The sequence below is a fragment of the Myotis daubentonii genome, chromosome 2 (assembly GCF_963259705.1).
Source record: "Myotis daubentonii chromosome 2, mMyoDau2.1, whole genome shotgun sequence".
Taxonomy (NCBI): Eukaryota; Metazoa; Chordata; class Mammalia; order Chiroptera; family Vespertilionidae; genus Myotis; species Myotis daubentonii.
Window position 1 is genome coordinate 33,597,357 of NC_081841.1, and position 24,498 is coordinate 33,621,854.

Genomic DNA, 24,498 nt, shown 5'->3' on the forward strand with positions numbered 1-24,498 from the left:
GGGCAGGAGAGGAAAACAATATCTGAGTTTTTAAATGTCTGTATATGTGGCCAGCATTGAATCACAGTGTAAAAAATGACTTTGTTGTTATTTCAGATCAAGGCAGATATAGATACTGTGCACATCGAGCCCAAACAGAAGAGTTAATGGGAAAAAATCAGGAGCCAACAAAGACAAATAATAGAATTCACAAGCTACACTGGATGTCCAGTGGGTGGGAGGGCTGCACAGATGTAAACACAAAACCGGAATGTTGTCTGATAGTAACTGTTCTATAAACAATGGGTAAGTCAGTTACTGAGCTACAGAAAGCACAGAATCATTCTCTTTAATTTTTCCTCTTCATGGAATAAAAAAGATGAAACTGTCAGCATTCTTACAAAAGCAGCCTCAGTAGCCAGTAGTTAACTCAATTAAAGAAATGTAATTGGACTATTTTAAAGAGTCGTGGTTTGGTTCAGAAATGCTGGGTCTGACAAATAGAGGCAGGCACATCAAGGTGATAGTTCACTTTTCAATCATCCATGGTGGTTTCAGAGGAAGGGAGGGGGAAATGTAGGTTAGAATAGATATTTAAATCTCATTTCATTGAACGCACACATTTCATGTTTAATCAGAGCTGCTACAAGAAGCAAAATAAATAAGATTGGGGAAAAAAAGATTGACCATATTCTCTCTGTTTGCCCAGTTCATTCTCAGGTGAAGGGGCTGGTGCATGATGAGGAAAGGAAGGCCTAGAAAGGGAGCCAAAACAGGAAAAATAAAGAACTGGGGAAAAGATATACAAATTGTGGAGGTGGTGATGGCTTAAATGAGATTTTTTTGTGTGATAAAGACTCAAAAAGAACACAACACTAAATAATACACATGACCAATGCTGAGCACAAGCAAGCTAATCAAGGAGGCACAGGGTGACTGTGCTAAGCTGCTTTCTCCAGGATGGTCCCTTAGAAAGGAGACCGAGATTCTAGCCAGAGGACATGGGTTTAAAAACCCATCTACCATTTCAATTGTTGTCATCTTCTCAGATCTCAGGGTTTTTCTATTTTTAAAACAAAGATAAGCATACTGTTCCGCTTATATTGCAGTACATACAAGACTGAAATTTAATGTGACAGCACTCTGCAAACGGTAAGGTACAAAATAAATGTCCATAGCCATTACTCCTCCTAGGACTCAAAAGCAGGTCTTTCTCGTTTGGTCTTTGGGATGAAGACGGGAACAAGAGAGAAGGGAAGTGAAGACCATTCTTAAGAGACCACACTTAAAAAAGTTCCAGTCCAACAAAAAAGTGATTCTTATTTTACTTACGGAAAATTTAGAAGAATCAGAAATGTGGGGCATCGTATATGCAAATTTACAACCCTATGACCTTGGCATAGTTATTGTTTATTACTCTTCTACTCTGTCATCTATGTACCCTGGACGTACACTTTAAAAATATCATCTCTAGATTGGTCTCGGCATAGTGCTTTAAAATTCACTTCATATGGTGATTACCAGCGGGAAAGGGGGTGGTGGTGGGAGGGACAAGAGGGTAAAGGGGATAAATGGTGATGGAAGGTGGCTTGACTTGGGGTGGTGAACACACAATACAATATACAGATGATGTGTTAGAGAATTGTACACCTAAAACCTATATAATTTTATTAACCACTGTCACCTCAATACATTCAATACAAATTTAACAAGAAAGAATGCGACTGTAAGCATAGCTTCAGATCTTTAAATGAAGAGACAATTTCAATCATCAAGAGGCCCGTGGGTGTGTATCTGACAGACCAATTTGGCGTGCCCTGGGTATCTCATTTTATTGGACCATCCTGCACTAACCCCTCTACCAGAATGATGTAAAGAACACAAGACGCTCTGTTTGAAAACATGCACAGCTTTTCTAGGCTTGGAAATTAAACCATAAAAAGTTTACTGAAAAAAAAAAAACCTTTAAAAAGCTCCTTAAAAAACTCACACCATAATTGCTCCCCACCAAGCGTGGGCACTTGCTAGCTGCAAGTAGTGGCACTGTGACAAATGTAGCAAAGCTGAAAGCAGGCTATACTAAGAGGAAGAAAAAGTCTTCCACTGGCCATCTGTGAAAATAAGGCATGTGGCCATTAAATGCAGAGGCTGTAAATATACACAAACTCCATGAAGCAAATGGCAAAAAAGGACGAAACTTCAAGCTCAAACAAATCAAAATGTTTAATGCATAGTTACCACTGCTGGACGAAAACAGCTCTGATCTTTGCAGTCTGCACGCTCGGCATGGATTTCAATTAAATGCCCCCAAAAAGAAAAGAAAGAAATGAAAAGACACAGAAAAAAAACACACCCATCCGGAACAAAAGGCTATAGACAGCCTATACTCAATTTCTAGAAACAAACAGCCCCTTTAACTTGCACCAGCCTGTCAGGAATGTCGATTGGAATTATTGAAAGGCTGACATATAGAGTGATGGATGGATGATGACATAATACCTATTTGCCTTTTTGTCGTGGTCTTTGAAAACTGGCTGCTCTGTGCTGATAATATTCACCAAGGGGTTTTCCTCTCCCTTCCTGTCCCATAAGAAGTGTTCCCTAGCTAAGAAGCTCAGAATTAAGAAGGTTTTATGAATGAAAAAAACAAAAGAAAAGAAAACCTAAGGATCAAATGCCAACTTGCACACACAAAGCTGGTCTAGATTTTCTAATACTCAGTTGCCTAGAAAGCAGTTCCCCATCCATTTATATAAATTTGCAAAGTAGGGAGACTCCAATAATAAAAGGCAAGTGTTCAATACCAGATTGTGCGTACCTTTTAATTAAAGTCTCCAAATAAATAATTATATGTAAAGTAGAGATTAAAAAATATATATTCACTTTTATAAAGAGAAAATATCAATCAGTTTTGTTATTGTAATTGGTTCTTAGGCAAATTCTAGCCAGTGGGTTTGCAAGTTTAGGGACTTTTTTTTAACACACACACACACACACACACACACACACACACACACACACACCTAGTATAAGCTCCTGCTTGGCCACACTTCCAATGACATCTCATTTCCTCCTGAAGGATTTACCTAACATGGCTTTCTGCTCATGGAGTCTTTCTCTAACCACTGAAGTATCTAGTTTTAATTTAACTTTTCTAATGCATTTTAGCTAAAGGCAACATCTACAAAAGCCATCCATAAATCATGACTTAATTGTAGAATCTTCCACTGAATGCAGAGGCATGAGTCCTTTCATAATCACTTGTCCAAAGCAAGCAAAACCTGTAATTCACAATTCCTCACATGCCTCCTCCTTATCTAAGGGCAGGAGCATGTGTTAGGTAATGCTGAACCAGATCTACTGTGTCAGTTTCAGAAGCGTTAACACTGCTGGCCCCATCCATCAGATGGCCAGCGAAGCATCGGGAAAGCATGATGGATGCAAAATTATTACAGGGCTGCCATCCGATACACTCACTGCCATTTGTAACTAATGCTGGGACTGACACACTTTTTTTCATTATTAAACATCCACATTAAGTCAACATTGGTCACTGTCATTTCATGTTTGGCACTCTGTTAAAGGGAAAGAAAAGGAATGACAATGGCAGCAAAGAGGAGGTTGTGAAGAAGAGCTCTCTAATGTCAGAGTAATGAAAATCCACCTTTATTTACAAATCAGTATGGTATATCATCCGTGGTAAGGCTTCTTATGAATCTGACTGAGAAATGTAAAGAGAAACTGGTGTCATTATTGAGTAAATTATTATTTATAATATACATGTTATTCACCAAATTTTCCTCTTATTCTATGGAAATTTGCAAAGAATTGTCACTGAACCTCAGAAGGAAAAATAAGATATTTTTCCCACCTGTTGTTCTTTGCAGTTAAAAATGCATTCATAGCATGTGCAGGTGTTTAGATTCCAGGTACATTGTTGGCAATTAATATCTGGGGAATAAAATTCTCTGCCTTAAGAAATGTATGCACAGTATTTGCATGTTTATTTTTGTGATTGACATGTTTTATATCAGAAAACTAATACAGAAGTTGGCTTTAACATGTAGAGAACATGTGTGTGAACACACATTTATTGATTCAACCTTTCACCAAGCAATGTTTTCTTCTGGACATGCTTGTACGTTTTTATTAATTTTTAGAGAGGAAAGAAGAGAGGAGAGAGAGAAAGAGAGATCGGTCGCCTCTCATATGCACCCTGACTGGGAATCTACTTGACTTGGAATTGAACCCACAACTTGGGTATGTGCCCTGATAGGGAATTAAACCCTTGACCTTTTGGTGCACAGAACACTGGACAATGCTCAACCAACTGAACCACACTGGCCAGGGCAATTAATTTAATTCTTAATGAACCACAGACAAGTTATAAGGAAGGCTCTCAACATGTAATAGAAAAGCCAAGTTAGTTAGATGACAACAAATAGGAAACAATAAAAACAGAGCAGTTTTGAGAGTTTTAGTATCATTTTTTCTAATATAGCTGTGGCTCCCAATAGCCTTTTCCTACCCAATAGCTACTCTGGTTCCCTTTTTTTTATTTTTTATTTTTTGCTTTCCTGCCAATATAATCTTTGATCTTAAGATATCCCTTGATTTCAGGGAGGATAGTATCAGGTCTCTCTCAGTCCAAGAACATAATTCATGATCAATTTAATGCAATTTCTCTTCCTTTTGTCAGTAATCCTCTTAAAGATGTGTTTATGATCCAGCACTATCAAAGGAGATGTTTGTGGAAGTCAGCTTGAGAGGTAGAGAAACATCCCTATGAGAATAATGTAAAAACATCCCTGTGTGAATGAATACTGAAATTAGCAAAGAGGAAACAAATTCCCCTTCCTGTACTGCTTGCCTTCATTATAGCTGTAGGTGTGACCACATTTTGTGACTTTAAGGGAAAAACCAAGAGAACCACAAAGATTTCAACCCTGACATCACTGAGCTGATAAACTAATGTCACCAACCTTCTGCTATTTACTTCATTATATGATAAAACTTAATCTTGGTTGAAGCTACTATATTTAGATTTCCTGATACATGTATTGAAATACATGCATTTAACTACAGGATAGGTATCATCTTCCTAGGATAACACCATCGAAAGAAAAGGGCAGGGAAACTTCTGGTCTATTATTTATTTCAGTCCCGAGCAATGGGTCTCTATTACATTTAAATTGTTCTTCTATTAGGTATGGACACCTTCAAACACAAGGTCAGAACCTAAGTATGCAGTTGATTGTAGGATCAAAACTGCTATTTAGATGTTAAGGGAGCAAAGCAGGTGTTGTTGTTTTTTTTACAAAATAATTGTATGAAGGTATTCTTTCTGATCCTTCCTACCTGAGAAGTTTACTTATCCATCCATAAAAGTAATCTGTAACAGAGCTGTGTGGTAAAAAGATCACATTATTTGAATATACAATCAGGCTATAATTAACCAGAGATGACAATTATAAATAACACTGTGTCCCAGAGTTTCCAAGAAATCTGACATACACAGTTCTTGGGTATGTTGAAACACTTCCAAGAAAAGTTAAGAAATGAAAGCTCTTTTAGAAGTCTTCAATTACAATGTGTTTCAGTAAAAATTACTTTCATTATGTGTTTCAGTACATATTACTGAAAGACATTCATCCCTTTCTTCACACTTCTAATTGTTTTCACTGCCCAATTACAGCTCTTCCGAATAAAGACCTTCTAGTTGGGACAACCATATTGGTTATTTGAAATGTGAAGAAAACGTAATGTTTGTAAGGTTTGTGTGCTCAAGAAAACAGCTCTCCACTGCAGGATTCCAATTATCTGGATGTCAGGTGATGCTATCACCTTTTAGGCTGCTGGAAAGCACCAGGCTCAATTTCTTTCCCATTTCCTTTCTCCCAGCTCCTTTCTACCTTTTTCTCTCCTTTATTGTACCCACTCCTTCCATGTCTTTATTTTTTTAAAGAAAGAATTATTTTTATTTTAAATATATTTTATAAATTTTTAGAGAGAGAAGAAAAGGGAGAGAGAGAAACATTGATGTGAGAGCAATACAACAGTCAACTGCCACTGCCTCCAGCACATTCCCTACTGGTATCAAGCCAACAACTCAGGCTTGTGCCCTGACTGGGAATTGAACTGGCAACCTTTTGGTGCATGGGATGATGCTCAATCAGCTGAGCCACACCGGCCAGGGCAACCCACTTCTTACATTTAACATATCTTCTGGGTTTGAAAAATTGGGAGTATTGTTTTAAGGGAGAAAAAAAAATCCTCCTTATGGGATTCAATTTATATGAGAAGATAATAGTGCAAACTATAAAAAGAAGTTACCATATACCCTGTTTGTCTTTCATTAAGAACTCTGAAGCAGTCCAGCTAGTGTTGCTCAGTGGTTGAGCATCTACCTAGGAACAAGGAGGTCATAGTTTGATTCTCTTGGGGCACATGCCCGGGATGCAGGCTCAATGCCCAGTGGAAGCATGTAGGAGGCAGCTGATTGATGATTCTCTCTCATCATTGATGTTTCTATCTCTCTCCCGTTCCTTCCTCTCTGAAATCAACACATATATGTATATTTTAAAAAAATAACTCAGAAGCAAAATGTCAAGCCAATTACTAATCTACCTATGCTTTGGCATGGCTAAAGTTGGGTGATTATAAAAGGTAGGTACTAGGGAAATACCCACTATGTATAGTGATGTCACTTTATATGGAAGAATAGGCATGCACTTTGACAACTCAGGTATATAACTGATCTGATATGCTAAGCAATGTGGGGTCCTTATTTAATCCCATAGTTAGGCCTACTAACATAAATATGCTATGATTAACAGTCAAAATAATAATTTGGCAGAGGACATATTTTCTTATTAAATACTAGAGGCCCAGTGCACAAAAATTTGTGCACTGGCGAGGGGGTGCCCCTCAGCCCCACTTGTGCCCTCTCACAGTCTGGAACCCCTCGGGAGATAACGACCTGCTGGCTTAGGCCTGCTCCCGGGTGGCAGAGGGCAGGCCCAATCCCTAGGTGCAGCCCCTGATTGGGCTCAGAGCAGGGCCAATTGGGGATTTGGGGCGCTGCCCCCTGTCATGCACAGAGCAGGGCAGATCGGGAGGTTGTGATGCCACCCCCAGTCATGCTCAGGGTAGGGCCGATTGGGGGGTTGGGGCACCAGCCCCTGTCACACTCAAGGCAGGGTCGATGGGGAGGTTGCGGCGTCACCCCCTGTCACGCACAGAGCAGGGCCAATCAGGGGGTTGGGGCGCTGCCCCCTGTCACGCACAGAGCAGGGCCCATCAGGGGGGTTGGGGCACCATACCCTGTCACACACAGAGCAGGGCGGATAGGGGGTTTGGGCGCTGCCCCCTGTCATGCTGCTCCAGAGGCCAGGAGGCCTTGCAGCTCCGCTGATCCACTGATCCCGATGCTGGGAGGCCTTGTGGCTCTACTTGACACCCGGGCAGTGAGGCCTTGCTGCTCAGCTGATCCCGGTGCTAAGAGGCCTTGCTGCTCCGCTGATCCTGGTGCTGGGAGGCCTCGCGGCTCCACTTGACACAGGGGCAGTGAGGCCTCACTGCTCTGCTGATCCCGGTGCTGGGAGGCATATTACCCTTTTACTATATAGGATAGAGGCCTGGTGCACGGGTGGGGGCCGGCTGGTTTGCCCTGAAGGGTGTCCTGGATCAGGGTGGGGGTCCCGCTTGGGTGCCTGGCCAGCCTGCATGAGGGGATGATGGCTGTTTGCAGCTGTTCACACCCCCTTCAGGGTGGGGGTCCCCACTGGGGTGCCTGGCCAGTCTGGGTGAGGGGCTGAGGGCCGTTTTCATGCTGGCAGGTGACTGAAGCTCCCAACCTCTCCTTTTTTTCTTTTTTTCTTTTTAATTCTGGGATTTATTTAACTTCTATGGCTGTCACTGGAGCTGAGAGCTGGCTTTAGCTCTGAGGCCGGCTCCAGCTCTGAGACCTCGGCTGCTGAAAGCAGGTCTCTGGGTTTGTTTGGGTTCTATAATTGAAACACTGTTTTAACTCCAGCTCTGAGGCCCGGCTGGCTGAAAGCAGGTTTCTGGGGTTTGTTTAGGTTCTATATTTGCAACATTGTTTCTTAGACTGCAGCTCAGAGCCCAGGAGCAGCAGGCAGGGAACCTTGGCTTCCTCCTTCACTGGAGCAAGCAAACCTCCTGTTCGCTTCAGCTGCCTGGCTGCTGGCCGCCATCTTGGTTGGCAGTTAATTTGCATATCTCACTGATTAGCCAATGGGAAGGGTAGCGAAGTTATGGTTAATTACCATGTTTCTCTATTATTAGATAGGATTAGAGGCCTGATGCACGAAATTCGTCTCCTCTGCCCCAGCCCCTGCCTGCTGCAGTGGCTACCTCAGTCCTCGCAGCCTCAGCTTCATCTGGAAGGTCGACCAGAAGGATGTTTGGTCTAATTAGCATATTATGCTTTTATTATTATAGATAGCACCTCAAGTACACAGCCCCATCCTTAATAGATAATGGATGCTAATGTTGAATAATTACTAATTAAATATGTAAATTTGACATCATTTTAGTCCCATGAGTTGCACAGACGAATATCAATCATTGACATTGTGGAAGTGACACCCAAGCTAGTTCAACAAGAAAAGGCAACCACAGTAATACCTGTTTCTAAGAGAGGTTCAGTAACCTCAGTTCATTCTCAGGTGTCAAGGGTAACAAGGGATGAACTAGTTTGGGTCCTGCCGAAAGGTTTACCTATGCATTACAAGAGTTAGCCATATTATAAAACAGTGGAACTGCTTGCCTTCATGTTTTAAGAGTTTCACTTAAAACCCCATAAAAATATAAGACTTTAATTGAAGACATAACTCAACTGCATCGAAAGTGCATGGTGAAGAGATTTGGGAATGCTAACCTTCTTGAGAATGAAGACATATTAATTGGGCAGCAGATTTTGGCAAATATTACTTCAAAAATAGTCTTTAAAAAAGTCATTATAATTCTACAAAAGAGACAGAAAAATTAAAAGCAGTAGCTTTCCACAGAGGCAATCTAACTCCTACACCTCAAATAGGAGGTGCTAATCAGAGAAATAAAATAAAGTGTGATGGTGGAGGGGGAACAAGAAGTGGCAATGAGGACCCCTAACAATAGACGCTATGGAATAAAGTGAATGCAGATGGTTCCACTCCTGTTACTTAATCAAAAGGCTGAGCAGAGTCACTGGAGCCTGCATGAAGTCATGTGTTAGAACAACAGCCGATCTGTATTAGAGAAGATTAACTCGCAGTGTCATGGTGGAGGGCCCGGGATTATTCTATGTACTACCATTGCCTTACAAGCCGTCAGCACAATTATTGCCCTCCGATGAGAATGACTGATCTGTAACCAGAGCTAAACAGCATGCTGCTTAGGGGCCTAGGAGATTCATGAAGATAAATTTCCATACCATCAAAGTGCTCTTAATGGGCTCCCTGATCCAACCACAAGGCCTGTTTTGCAAGTATATAGAACTTGGGATGAAGCCTTCCTGTCCAAAAGGATTTGGTCGGTTGTCACTTGACAAGTCCCAGCCAGCACAGGGGAGGAGAGGGGGGAGATAGGTAGAGTTGTCTCTGCTTTGGAGGATTAGGAAAAAAAAGGGTACAGATGCTTGCTGAATGCAACCAACTGCTGTATCCACAGCTGAATTCAATGCACTTAACAAATAACGGCAATTTAGCTATGCTTGCGAGGAATAGCTCGAGTCACTTTGCATTAGCATCTGGCTGAGTGTTAAACTCATTTCTACATGGGGAGCAAAAAAAAAAAAAAAAGAATTTCTGTTCAAGCATCCTTTCAAGAATGTTTAAATATTTGAATATAAATTCCTTTATGCTTGCGACCCTCCCTTCCTTCTCGGAGCTGTCACTTCACTTTGCCTCCTCTCTGGCGCTTAGCTAGAGAAAGGTTGTCCCCTTCTTGCTGCACCAGCACCTTCTCACACTGTGAGATTGCAGGGGATGAGAGACTGACCCATGATCTGCTCTCCCCTCCAGAAACCGAACAGGCTTGAAAGAGTTTCTTCCACCTTTTGACCCATGTTTGGACCAGAAAAAAGGTACGGTTGTGACAGGGTCATGCATATATTTCCCTTCACTATGCAGATTGCTAGCTATTTAGAGTTTATACATCGAATTCCATATAAAACCTGGGAACCCAGGAACCTCTCCAGATTAGCAAACTGCTCATTCTGTACAGCCCTGTTTGACTCATGTTTCCCAGTTTATTGCTAAGTAGCTGATCATTTCCCCCCTTTTATCTATTGTGTCTATATAGCTAGAGGATTGTTTACAGGAGATTCAAAAACACTTTAAAATTTCATTTCAAAACATATCAAACATTACCACAAGAAGTAAACCACTTTGAGCTTTCTAGAACTTATAATATTTTTCTGAAAATAATATAATGTATTTTACACAAAACAAGTTTAAAATTGTCACATTTCAGAAAAATTCAGAAGTTTCAATGGGCTTAGGTAGAAGAATAATGTCCAAGTTTTAAAAATCACATTTTGTTTTATGATAAAGTCCAATTTGCCAGCTGTGCCATCCACCTAAAACTTGACAGTGTTTTGCATTAGAAACATATGACCAGCTCAGGATCCTAGATGCTTAGACTATGAGCATGGGCATCATCCAAGCTTATGCTGGTTAAAGAAGATCCAGCATTTTCAAATCCAGCTCATCCCCAAATACAAGTTAAGCATCTCTGGGAAGCAGAACTTTCACTAAGATTCAGCTATCTCAAGTGCCATTTCATTTCAATACAAATGGAGGGCAGAGAAAGATATTGTCAATAAGGTTTGAAGATGAAAACAAGAGAAATACAAGCCTGCCTATTTGGGGCTGGTTTTGATTCGGATGGACATGGAGATTTCTGTATTGACAAAGGAAAAAGGGAGGAGGACTATTACTCTGAGATGATGAGAAGATGCAAAGATAATAAAGAAGAAAAGCATTCCGGCGATTTAAGTGTTTTCGGAAAGCCAGGTACTTTAAGAACTAACCTTTTCTGTCCGGCAGTTATTGAGACCTAGACTGTTCACAACAGCCACCTTCCCATCAAGCGCCTGTTGTTCCCGCCGAAGCTGCTCCTTCATCTGCCGCGCTTCTTGGATTGCCTTGGTGACAGCGTCATGGTCATTTAAATAACCTGAAGATGCAACAGAGCAAAGACCATGTTTTGTACACATGCGTGGACACCTTAACCGCAACAATCACTTCTTTTTTGGGTAGTGGCTGGTGTCTGGCATATAAGAATTTCTGAGTGGGATTTGTCTAAATGAATGAATACGTCATACATGAACATATTGCCAAACATCTGTAATTGAAGCATAATACTAAGTGAAAGGTAGCTGTTTCCACACACTTGAAAAGAAGTTTGAAATATAGTTTTTACAGAAACTATTTTTAATTATCTGAATATTTTGTAGTGCAAAAATAAAACCTATCTTTGATTTCTTTTCATGTAAGATTTCTTTTAATGTTACCACAAAATGAAGATATTGATAATTATCACTATAATTACTGATACTCTCATAGCATTAAAAAGGCCAATTTAAAGTTTGGGCATAGCACTTCCAGGTTGTTACTTAAAGGAAAAATAAATCATTATTAACTGACAAAGAAGAACATTTTGGCCCTGAATCGGATTACAGTGAAATAAACCCCAGGTGGCAGTGGTTTGCTACGGATACATACTTGTAATAGTTAAGAGGCTAAATTTCAAGCACAGAATGTAACCAAGCACCTGTAATTGTTTGATTTTAAAAAAATGTGGCTACTGGTAAGAATAGTCACACAATTCATACTCTTAATAAGATGGTCAAATGACCAGCCTGTATCTGCAGCTCTACAATCCAGAGTTAGAAAAAGAGAAAAACAAAACAAACAAAAACACTGCCAAATATGTCTTTTAAAGAATAACAGGTGTAAGGAGCAAAACATTTCTTAACTTAATTTTAACACTGGTCATTTTTTTTATTTGATGCCCATTATTATGATAATCTGCATGATTTTAAGGTAGAGTACCAACGAGAAAGGATTTGTTTCACAAATATTGAAAGGCAAGCTAATATCTCATCTTTCGCTCTCCCTATCTTTTAACTAGGGCATAAAATGGCATAAACTAAATCTATAATATGATATTGCCCAGAAAAGGGACTTGTTTGTGACATGAGGCTAAATCTAACCAGATCCATTGGTGTATGGTGACAGATGGAGGGACTGTGAGACAGAAGGCAGGCACTAATCACACATAAAATGACCGGCTTGCCTCAACATGTTCCATGGATTCCAGCAAACTTTACACCCTAATCCATTTTTAGAACAAAAAACATCTGGGCCATAAATCCTCTAATCTGCCAAAACACGCTATTAAATCCCATGATTTGTTGAAAAACACTAAGATTAAAGAAAGGAAATATAAAATGGCTAGCTGCCGTGTTAGGAAAGTGTTAATAATACTATTTCTTTGTCTCAATTATGAATGTTCTGGTACTAAAGAGCCTTGTCTAATCATGTCAGATTACACATCCTCGTTGTATAGCGAGGCTCTTCTATCTGATCTGCTGATTGCCAAAACACATAGAATCCCACTTGCTGCCTAGACATTTCTATTGAAGAAGCTGATGTGAGATTAGGGCAGCACTGCCTCCCCCCACCCCTTACTGTGCACAGACCAGACCTTGTCCTCTGCTTTCCTTCAAGCAGAAAGATAAGTTCTAGGGCAGTCCATGCAAGAGGAAGCCTGGACCTACTATGCAGGGTGGGGCAAAAGTAGGTTTGCAGTTGTGAGTACGTGAAACAGCTTATTCTTATTTATTAATTATTGTCTTATTTTCCATATGAATAACTGACTGAAGGTCAGACCTACAAGGTTAATATTTACTATAAAAGATGGTTGCTTTAACATTATATTATGCTGACTTGGACAAGCTTCTTGATATATGATTCTTGAGGTATTCTGTTTATAAATACTACCACTCTAGAAAGCAATACAGCTCTGATATGGCAGTGATGGTCTTGGTATATGTTCTTTTAGTAACATCCTAAGTGGACCGCTTGATTTTCCTACCTTCTAACCCCTGTATATGTACAACCAGGCATCGCACATTTTTGTAGTGTATTTAGCTTCTCCAGAGCACATATATGTGTGAAATGGTTTGACACATGACACTGAATACAAGTATTAATTCTTTATGTTTTTTAGGTGCTGCCAATATAACATTGTGAAGGAAAAATAATTAATATAGATGCAAAATGAATGCAAATTGTTACAGGATAAATGACTGATGGACATATGCTCTGTCATGGCTAGTTCCAAGTTAAGGTATGTGTTCCTGTGCAGGTGGAAATAGAAGTTTACTTTCAAGTAAATGTTCTTGCTCTTAGAGACTCTTGAGTTTTGGTTAACATGCTATCTGGAATTCTAATATTTGTACCTCTTGTGTTAAATCATAAAAGCCATTTATATACCATAGACTGAATCTTAATGGGATTGTTTGGTGGTTCTTTACATTTTTTTCTAATCATAGTCACCAAATTCCCACCCTTGCTGACTCCCTCTCTTGGCAAATGGTCTGGCCTCTGATTTTGAAAAGACCAAAAAGACGGAATTTCACCTTCCTGCTCCTTACCCTACCCCGCCCACTGTTACCCCATGCAGCTTCAAATCTATCTCCATGTATGCCTCTTCTTGTGTCAGTAAAAAGGTGCCTCTGTTTTCATTCAAGGCTAATCCCTTGCACTCATGTTCTAGATTCCTACACCTCATCATCGGTTATTTTCTTTCACATTTGTCATCTGCTCTTCTCTCCCATCTCCACCATCTCAACTTGTAAGTACCTAAGGCTCTCTTCTAAAACAGGCACATAAAGTCTCTCCATCCTTGTTGTCCCCGTGTTCCAGCTCTGTCTCTCTACCTTCTAAGCCAAGCTTCTCAAAGATTCAAATTCTCCTGTCCCTTCCTCACTCTCCCATTCCTGTTACAATCTTGTTCCTGCTTGCTGTATTCTTTTAATTGCCAATCTAAGGGGCATTTTCCATTCTCTGCAGAATGACCGCACTCACCATCACCTCATTGAAATGCCTTCCTTCCTTGTCTCTCATCATAGCATGGGATCCCCTCTTCTCTCTGACTCCTCCATCTATATATCCTTTTCTGGGATCCTTTCTTCTCCTGCTCTTTAGATTGAGCTTCAAGGTTTCAACCCTCAGGAGAAGTGTGTGTTTTAGAGTTGGACAATGCTGAAGTAAAATCCTAGCTTTGCCACTTACTAGCTATATAAATTGCAAAAGTTATTTCACTTTTCTAAGTCTCAGTGGTCTCATTGGTCACAATGAAAATGTGAAGATTAGATGAGTTAATCTGTGTTTTTTTTTTAGTATCACAAGTGGTCCCTGACAGTTATTCTGTAACTGGCGGTTCATTTGCCAAATAGCGTTAGTGAAACAGAGAAGATTTGGGCATTGGGTTCAGATGGATCTGGGTTTCTAATTCTCAGAAAATGTGATATTTGACAAATTACAATAATCTCACTGAGTTTCCACTTCCCTCACCTGTAAAATAAATGTAACCTCAATGGAAGAATTACATAAAATAATACATGTGAAGGTGTATATAGCTCTTGATATCTGAGAAGACAGCAAAAAGCATTATTCCTTTTTTTTTCTTTCTGCTTTCATTTCCAAGATATGTGTACCTCAGCAGTCTTGTTATAGTCCAAGAGGAGGTGTCATTTCTTGTTGAGAGAGTGGTTCAGTTAAATAGAAGTCCCCCATCAGAGTCCAAAAAGGCCCAAAATGATGACCTGATACATCTTATTCTTCCTTCATTATATACTGAGGCAGCGATTGTATCTACAGGCAGGATTTGAAGATGGGCATGTGTCTAGGAGAGACTCAGTGAACCTCAATCTTGGGAGGGAAGTGAGAGGACAAAGGCCAGTATGGCTCCAGTTAGCATCCCAGATGAAATGTGGGAAGCACAGGTTAGGAATCATCACCAGAGTCGCCAGATTCTGTAATCTTATAAAATTTACCACAACTTGATGTTTTACATCTCAGTGTTGCTTCTTAACCACTAACATCAAAATTCTTAAAATTAAAAAAGACCCTTTTATATATTTTCAGAGGCAGAAAAAATGGGCAAATGGGCAAGTCCAATCTTAGCAAGGGTAAAATTAAACAGAAAAAGCGAGTAATGGCTACTCCACAATGAAAATAAACCAACATTGAAAGGTAGGAGGAAAAGCAGGAAGTACCAGTAGATTGTGTCTCTCAATAGGAAATGTCCCTGTCTCAGGCTAACCCCTGTATCTGTGAATATGACTTTATTTAGAAATACAGTCCTTAATAGACTCTATTGAAATGAGATCACCCTGATTTTAGGGTGGGCCTTAATCCAACGACTGGTGTCCTTATGAGAGAAAGGAAAGTTTGACATAAGGAGACACAGGGAAGAAGGTCATGTGACTATGGAGGCAAAGTTTGGATTTTGCATCTGAAAATCAAGGAACGCTAAGGACTGCCAGCAACCACTAGGAGCTAATCAAGAAGCATGAGACAGATTTCCCCTGACATTCCAGAAGGAACTAATCCCTACTGACACTTTGACTTTGGATTTCTAGCTTCCAATCAGTGATAGCATAAATTTGTTTCAAGCTACCCAGTTTGTGATTGGTTGCATCAGCCTTAGAATTCAATAGATCACATTTGGTCCTAAACATAATCCTAAGAGTCAAGGGGTGATTCCTAGTACTGTGAAATATCTACTGTCTGACTCAAATCGTTATTCCTAGTTACATACATCTGCCTCCTAAGGTTCTCTACTTGAATGTCCCATGAGTATCTGAAACTCAGCGTGTCTAGAACAGAATTCATCATCTCCCACTTCCTCAATCTGTTCTTTCTACACCCATAGCCCATGCCAGGTGCCATGCCGTCACCTGGGAGTCATCTAAGACACCTCCTTTACCCAAACATATCAAAGGCAACCACAACCGAGCCCTGACAGCTCTGTCTGCTCCTCGCTCTCTCATGTGCTTCTTCTCGATCCCCACATGCCCTACGTTTGCTGAAGCCACCTCATAGCTCACTTGGGCTAATGCCATAACCTCCTAACTGGTTTCCTTATCTTCAGGCTTATGCCCTTGAATCCATCTTCTACTCTGCTTGCAGATACAACATTCCAAAATATCCCAAAACAAGGAATTTGGATCATGTCACTTTACCTGATTAAAAAGCTCATCTCTTGGTACCCCAGTGATTAAGGGAGCATTATAAGATGATGATTTTGTGAAGCAAAATGACCCCATGTTCCAATAAATGTGGAAAATACTAATGAAAGTTAAAAAGGTTTCTTCAATGCACAAATTCTCAAAATCTTGAATATGTTCATGTGCATCGTGGATCTGCAAGAAGTAACAATAATATGCAGCCTTTCCCAAATATACTGAAACAGGAAACACTTTAATGCTCCCCACGAAACGTCATTCTAGGATAAACTCCAAACACTTTAAAATGGCCTAAACATCTCTTCATGATGTCAACTCTGCTTATCTTTCCCGGGTCATTTCTTGCTGGTCTCTCAGGAGTTCTGTGCTGCACGGAACTATTTCCTGTTCTAAGGACAGCCTTCCTCCTCCCGCCCACCTCTGTCGCCCAAGCTTGTCTTTTACTGAAATACTCTCTCTTCCTGGTGTGTTTGGGAATTTATTTAAATGTCACTCTTCTGTAAGGACTTTGCTGACATACCCCAGACATAGTCCTTGGCAGCAGTAGTACTTCCCATTTATCTGCTCCTTCAAAACCTTGTAAATGTTCTTACTGTGTCATTGTAGCTCATTTTCTAAATTTGTCTTTCACACCAGTCTCTGAACTCACTACTTGAGGGAATTTTTTTTTTCTTTTAGTCTTTTATTCCTTTGGCACATGGCAGACTGTTGAAGAAATAAATGCATATTTCTGAGTTGAAAGTTTCCAGTTTATAATTCCAAGTTCATTGATTTTTCTATGTCATCATATCAATGGAAGCCTGTACTATATATCATGGATTTATTAAAATTCATGAGCTTAATAAGTGCTATTAGGGCAATACAAATTCTTATTTAGTACATACTTATTTTACATTTGGTTGTTCAGCTATAAGTAAAAGTAAAGGCCCAGGTGTTTTAAATTATTTTCAATACATATTAATATTTTTTACGATTTTTGACATCATATCATCATCAAATTTTGGGCACCTTGTTATTTCTTCACATGTGAAATCTCTCAAGAATTAGTTGAATAATAAACATGAATGCAAATTGTAAATTGTAAAATGTTTTGTGAATGTTAATTGCCAGATGTTGAATGATACCCCTAACTTCCTGATAATCCAATGGTTACCTATGTAACTATTACACAATTCTTGTTCAGTAACTTACCCTCAGAAAAAGTTTTTCTCATAAAAAATGTAAATGTATTTGAGCTAATATTTTCCTTCATGGCATCATATTTTAAATGAGCAAGTTGCAGAAATAAAATACCAAATTAATGGACCTCAAAGTGTTTTCCTTCATCTTATTGAATCTGTGTGTGTACACACATTTGCTCAGGCAAAATTTTACTTATCCATCAGGAATGAAGAGTAAGAATAATATGTTTTAGTGTTTTAGAGATGATAGAACAAAGACCATGGCATCTAAGCTTCAGTCCAACTCTTTCACCTGCTTATCCTCCAGGCTTAGCAAAATGTATGGCATAGAGAAGATGTTCAATACCCATCTATTGGATGAATGAGTGAAAGGTTAAATAGATGCCTGATTAAAGCATGTAATACAGAGAGACTACCAATAGGCAATAACTACAACTAAAGCATCCCAACCTGGACTCTGATTTTAAGGCCTCAACCTCCACTGGATGTGAGTTGGCCAAGTTGCTAAGTTTCTGTGTATGTGTTTCCTTGAAACTAAACCAGAGGTAATAAACAGAGTCACAGAGCTATCTACACCATGAGAGCAACTTACTTAGAATCCCTAGTAAGCACTTAGCCGCTGTAGGCCTCTGTTCTTTATCTGTAAAATAAGTTTTGACTATTTGATATGGATATCTGCTCCATCTAGTTAAGGCTCTATACGTCTAAAATTAACTGCAGTGAGAAAATAGATTAAAAATGCTTTGAAAAAAGTTAAAAGTGTTCTATACATGTGCAACGTAAGTGAAAACGGCCAATGAGGGAAAGATAACATCTGGTCAAGAGCATCTAAAATTATCCATCAATCATCTGAACGTTCCCTGGCTTTTAAGGATTCTTTCTTTGGAGCTGCCTATCATTTGCTAACCATATTAAAAATGTCCTTATATAATATACTGTAATATTGGTCACCAACCTCAAAAACTCACTTTCTATATTTATGGCTGGTAGGTATATAACAATGAACCCATGTCATTAATGATACCTTTAGTTATCTTTTAGTTCACAGTTTTCCATGCTTTATTAATGGCATAACACATTAATTCTTCTTTCAGGAGTGACCTTTACAACACCATTAATGCTCACAGCTTTTATCCAACTACATTATTACTCATTATAGTTTCAGCTTTCAACATCTGCCATTTGTTGAAAAGAGAAAAGCAAATTGTAGTGCCCTCAACTCCTTGGAAAATATGAGGAATATGTGTGTGGTGAAGGGATGTTTCAGGGAACAAAATAAGAGAAGTTTTAGTAGTGGAGAAAGTCAGATGACAAATATCATTAAATATATTCTTGCCTTTCTAAAATATTTTCTTATACTTAATCTTTGGAATGCTAATGTATAAAATCCTCATCTAAAAATGCAAATGCATTAATTATTCCATTAGTTTAATATTCTAGTTCTAATGATATTACAAAAGTAACTCATATACCAACATTGTGATATCTACTAGGATAAGCCTTCATGTCTATTATGGAAATAAATCATTCTTGCCAAATAAAGTATTGTTTTTTACCAACTTAGGACATGAAAGCAAGTCTTTATCTTGGTGTCCATTAAGGATGTTGAGCAGAGTGACTGAGAGTTTGACCATAACAGAATGGTGCGTAATAATAAAAAGCACACATGCACCCAGCCTTTTTCAGACTTCTCAGAATTTAAGTTTTCATTGTTTCTCTTCTTATTGCTGCCCCACTGGCCCACACTGACTTTCTGTTGGCAAATAACCTGGAATCTTTGTGAAGATGGAAGCAATTGGAATACATCCCTTCAGCTTTCTTTCTATCCATCCCACAATTTCTTCACAACTTTACTTCTTCTTTCTTTATTTCCTTCAGTCTTAGAAAAAACAATGGACTTTTCTCCTTTCCAAAGTTAATCCTTTCTCCTTATCTCTTGTTGTTGCATCATCACTGATGCACTCTTTTATATCTATACATCTCTCCAATTCTTATTCCCTTTGAAAAATAATATGACTTTTCTATTCTAAAACCATCACTACTCAGTCTTCTCAAAATTACTTTTCAACATCAAGCTTACAAAGAGACTGGTCTATATATCAACTGCTCTTTTTTCCCCTCATATTCTTCAAATAGTTGTAATTAAAATTCTGCTATACCCTTGTACTAACCCTTCTCTGAGTCTACCTACCCATGAGCTCCAACTAAATCCTAATGTTTTTATTCTTCGTGTTCTTTAACTTTTCTGCCCCATTCAGTTTTAGCTCTGATCACTTTCTACTACATCCTCATTTTATATCTAGCCAAATCAATGTTTCTCAAAAGTGTACTATTTCGCTGGGGTTTTTTTGTTTTGTTTTTGTGTGGGGTTTTTTTTTTTTTTTACAGTCTAAATTTCTAGGGCTATAACTCTTCTTCAAGGCTCCATTTGAAATAGATTATCCCCAGCTTAGCATCCCTTGATCCTTCCCAAATAGAATTCAACACTCTCCTCTTTATGACCAAAGGATTGTAACTGTGCTCTGGAATATTACTTACTATGGCTGACTTGTGCTGTAGGATGATTCCCCCTGCCCCCAAATAAACCCTGAGCTCCTTGAGGATTGGTCTGTGCTAGCCTCCTCATAACTATATACAAATGACAAACATTTTAATAAATGCGTGATTAGTTAAGTGCTGTCTAATTTATGTTACTAAAATAAAAACTATTAAAAATTTTAAAAGCTTATAGAAGCATTTCTTTTTAAAAAATTAAATCTTTATTGTTGAAAGTATTACATATGAGAAACATTTTCTAGTGTTTAGCTACTCTACTGAAATGACAATTTTGGAGAAATGAAGCTATCAACTTTTTATAATACTTTTAATATATTCAGGTAAATTTCAAGTGTGGAACTAAACAAACTTCACATCCTGATGGTTGACTGCTAAACCAGGCAGAAGGTAATTCATTATTATGTATACTCTGTACACATCAAAAAATATAAAAATAAATTTCAGTGATGGAAAAGGCAAGTCACCAGACAATAGCATTCTGGAACCACTGCTCTCTGTGATTAGACATTAGGCCTCTTTTATATAAACTTAGGAACATCAGTTATAGCAGCAAACATAAGCAGTTCAATTTGATTTTCAGGGGGAAATTATAACTTGGAGTTCAGTTACAAATTCCAATTGCACGTTAAAACAGACCTATGAGGCTCATCAAATTGGAACTCTCGTATGGAACTAAAGCCATGCACAGGGTATGTGTGATTTGCCATTAAAAGATGATTTAATTCAATTGCCACAAACAGAAAATCAGCAAGAACAAAAGAAACAGAACTTACCTATTGTGCTAACTCTGGCTGAAGGACTAGCTAATGCTGCTGGGACAGAGGCTTTGAGGGGGCCCGCCCCACTGCTTATTCTCAGAGCTGGCATATGGGGAGAGGTGGGTGATGTGGGTGATTTGCCATCAGAGGTCTTGGGTTTAGCTGATAGGTTCAGTGGCTGTGCCACTTCATCCTGCAATGATCATTAGAACATGAGTTGTGATAAGGAAAAGCTGATTACAAACGCCTAGAAAAACACAGGTAGAGTGCCTGTCCTTTCCCATCAAGTTACTCTACCAGTCAGTGATCTTAGCATTCAACCTGAACATCACAAATGTTTGGTCAACTGTCAAAAACGTCACTGTGAACTACATATTATGAAACACCTTTTGTATTAGATAAAGGATAAGTACACTCAACTATCCAGAAAGCACATAACTGATGTCACCTGTAAGAAATATTCTGAAAGAGCTATTATTTGTACTATTCATTTTTATTGAGAGACAATACATTGTTCATATAAAATTATGATGTAGATAGCTTTTATCCAACCTCCAGAGAACAGGGTTTGAGTCCCAAGCATCTTTGTAGCCTGGTGCTTAGGTAGAGTTCCTGGAACATCCATGATGGAGGAGTGAAATGGTGTGTAGCTCTGATCAGAACTGCTCCCCAAATTAAATACAAAAAAGAAAAACATAACTTTCTAACTGTTAGAAAATAACCCCTTTTCTTAAGTTTCCTAGGAGCACTTTTTGGTTTAATAAAAAATTGAAACAATATAATTAGCATTTTATTAATATGTACTATTTGTGTGCAACAATGTTCTAAACATTTAACATTACATTTTTTAAAATCCAAATTTGTTTTATATATTTTCCTTACAGTGCACTACATGGTGGTATAAAGATTTGTATGTAGTCAGTTCAGCAGGTATCGTGATTTTCAATTGTTCTATGCTTGCACAGGTCAAGTTTGCATAGTTCACATTTTATATTATAACTATCCATATTAGCCCTTATGAGTACAATTATCACTTAAATTTTTATTGCAATATATAAGAATCAGACACGACATTGCTTTTTTCATTACAAACAAAAAGTTATTACTTTTCTATGCTCTAAAATTAAAATATTACATAATTTGCTTGTATTTTATTGTTTAAATTATATCCAGTTTTACATAAGTATTATTTTAGAATAAAAATATAGCTTCCTCCCGGGCCAGGTGGCTCTGTTGGTTGGAGCATTGTCCCGTACATCAAAAATGTTGCAGGTTCCATCCTCAGTTAGGGTGCATATGGGAGGCAATCAATCAATGTTTCTCTCACATCAATTTCTCTCTCTCTCTCTCTCTCTCTCTCTCTCTCTCAAAAAAAAAAAAATACATATCATTGGGTGAGGATTTAAAAAATATATACAGCCCTAACCGGTTTGGCTCAGTGGATGGAGCGTTGGCCTGCGGACTGAGGGGTCCCGGGTTCGATTCCGGTCAAGGGCATGTACCTTGGTGGCTGGCACATCCCTAGTAGGAGGTGTGTAGGAGGCAGCTGATTGGTGTTTCTCTCCCATTGATGTTTCTAACTCTCCATCCCTCTCCCTTCCTCTCTGTAAAAAATCAATAAAATATATTTAAATATATATATATAGTTTCCACTTAGCTACTGTTTAATCTTCATGAGTTAGGTACATAAAATATCTACCAGTAGTAGCAGGATAACTTGTCAAAATTGGAACAGTTTGAATCAAATGGTGTGACATTGAAACCTGTTAATAAACATGTTAATTAATGCATACAAAATTTTATGTATATATTTACTAAAAAACACTGGAACAAGGCACTTTATAAAAATGGTAAAATGGTGTAATATAACACCTATTTCTAATTTATATTTTAAAGTGGTTTATTGCTAGATTTTATTGTTAGCTGTACTTACGAAACCTATGAACAGGCTAGGGAAAATGGCTAACTTTTTTTTTTTCAATTCTATTTTCTGTTTCAGAGAAAAGAACAGTTACCTGAAAATCCATGAGATAATTCAATGGCAATATGGGGTCATGTTAGATGCATAAGTAGTTAATTACCATTATACCAAATTTTTATGGATTCATAGAATTTTGTAAAAAAGTGAAGTAAGATAATTCCATGACTGGCTTAATATATTTTTGAAAAGTTTACTTTAGCTTTTTTAAAAGTACTGGGGCAAAGTCATCCCTCCATTTTTCAATTTGAACATTTAGTTGGGCTGGTCAGCCAAAATCCATATATATGATGCTATGGTTGGCAGAAACCCAGGGGTACTGTTTCCCCTTTTTTACTCTCCTCCAGTATGAATGACTGTGTCTCAAAATGTGGTCTGTGGACTAGCACCACCAGCACCACCTGGGAACTTGTTAGAAAGGCAAATTCTTTATCCTTAGAAACTTCGGAGGTGGGTTCCAGCAGTCTGTGTTTTAACAAGCATTCCCAGGTGATTCTGATGCACACTAATGTTTGAGTGACATTGCCTTATATAACATACACGGAGATTATTAAAATATATGCGTATTGGCTTCAAACCCCTTTAAGAAACTTCCTCAGTATAAGGAGGTAACATTAAAAATGATGTAATAGTAGCTCAATCCTTAATTTTTTTTATCAGAACATAGCATTACATGCTAATAATAATAAATAAAAATATGCATGTGCATAATAAAATAAATGCTACTGAGATTCGGTGAGACAATAAGGACTAGAATCCACATTTTCTCCCTGAAATTCCGCCAAAATATCCTGTCAGAAGGGAGCTTCATTGACTGTTTGCTATGCAGCTGTAAATAGTCGAGGCACTTTTCCCCCATCAAACGTCGCACCTGCTCACTACCTTCTGTGTGAAACCACTAGCTTTTGTCATGACAGCCTGAAAACTTCCTATGACAGCATCACAACTCTTGCAGAAGTTTTGAGGGGATGCTTAGAGAAACTGAAGGTGGCTGTTCCACTTGACTGTGCAGAAAGAATAGAGAGGAGCGAATATGTTCGCAGAGTTGCTACAGAGATTTACCAGCTCAGAGGAAGTGGTGAGTATGTGTAGAGAGATGACGGTGGTGTCCCTGAAGATGATGCAGTTGTGGTGCTGATGGGGTGAAAGGTCACTGGCTGTGCTTTTAGCACTAAGAACTATTACATGAGCATACTGAAAAAGGACTACCCAAAGCAATGATCAGAGCAAGAGATCCACTGGAGTTCTTAATATTCTCCTCCATTCGAGGCAGCATGATGTCTGAAATCCAAAAAGTGCAAAGCCCTAAGGACATAATAGAGGTTGACAGGTCCAAAGTTGACAGAAATGTCATTCATAATTGACCTTTCATTCTCTTTCTTTGTGTGACCAGGCTAATGGTATATTAATAAGAACCCATATGCTTGATCCTTATACTGGTAGTTATAAAAATAATTTTGACCCATTATATAATATTTCACAATTTGATTCTTGTAATAATTTATAACAGAGCTACTATAGCAAATACCTATTATTTATGAAGAATGCAGCAGTTTAATTTTCTATTAATTATTTTTTAAAAATATTTTTATTGATTTCAGAGAGGAAGGGAGAGGAAGAGAGAGATAGAAACATCAATGATGAGAGAGAATGATTGACCGGCTGCCTCCTGCATGTCCCCTACTGGGGACCCAGCCAGCAACCCCAGGCATGTGCCCTTGACCAGAATTGAACCTGGGACCTTCAGTCCGCAGACTGATGCCCTATCCACTGAGACAAACT

General features: G+C 38.6%; 1 protein-coding gene across 5 annotated transcripts in view; it reads right to left on the bottom strand.

Moving 5' to 3' along the window:
* The window catches only part of SOX5 (SRY-box transcription factor 5), a 980,574-nt gene that overhangs the window by 26,080 nt on the left and 929,996 nt on the right, over positions 1-24,498 (bottom strand). For all 5 annotated transcript variants that reach the window (XM_059682385.1, XM_059682383.1, XM_059682384.1 and 2 more), the window contains 2 exons: positions 20,754-20,931; positions 11,015-11,160 (listed from right to left, as the gene is read on the bottom strand). In XM_059682385.1, the coding sequence (XP_059538368.1) occupies positions 11,015-11,160; positions 20,754-20,931 (324 nt within the window). The remainder of the gene's footprint in view (positions 1-11,014; positions 11,161-20,753; positions 20,932-24,498) is intronic.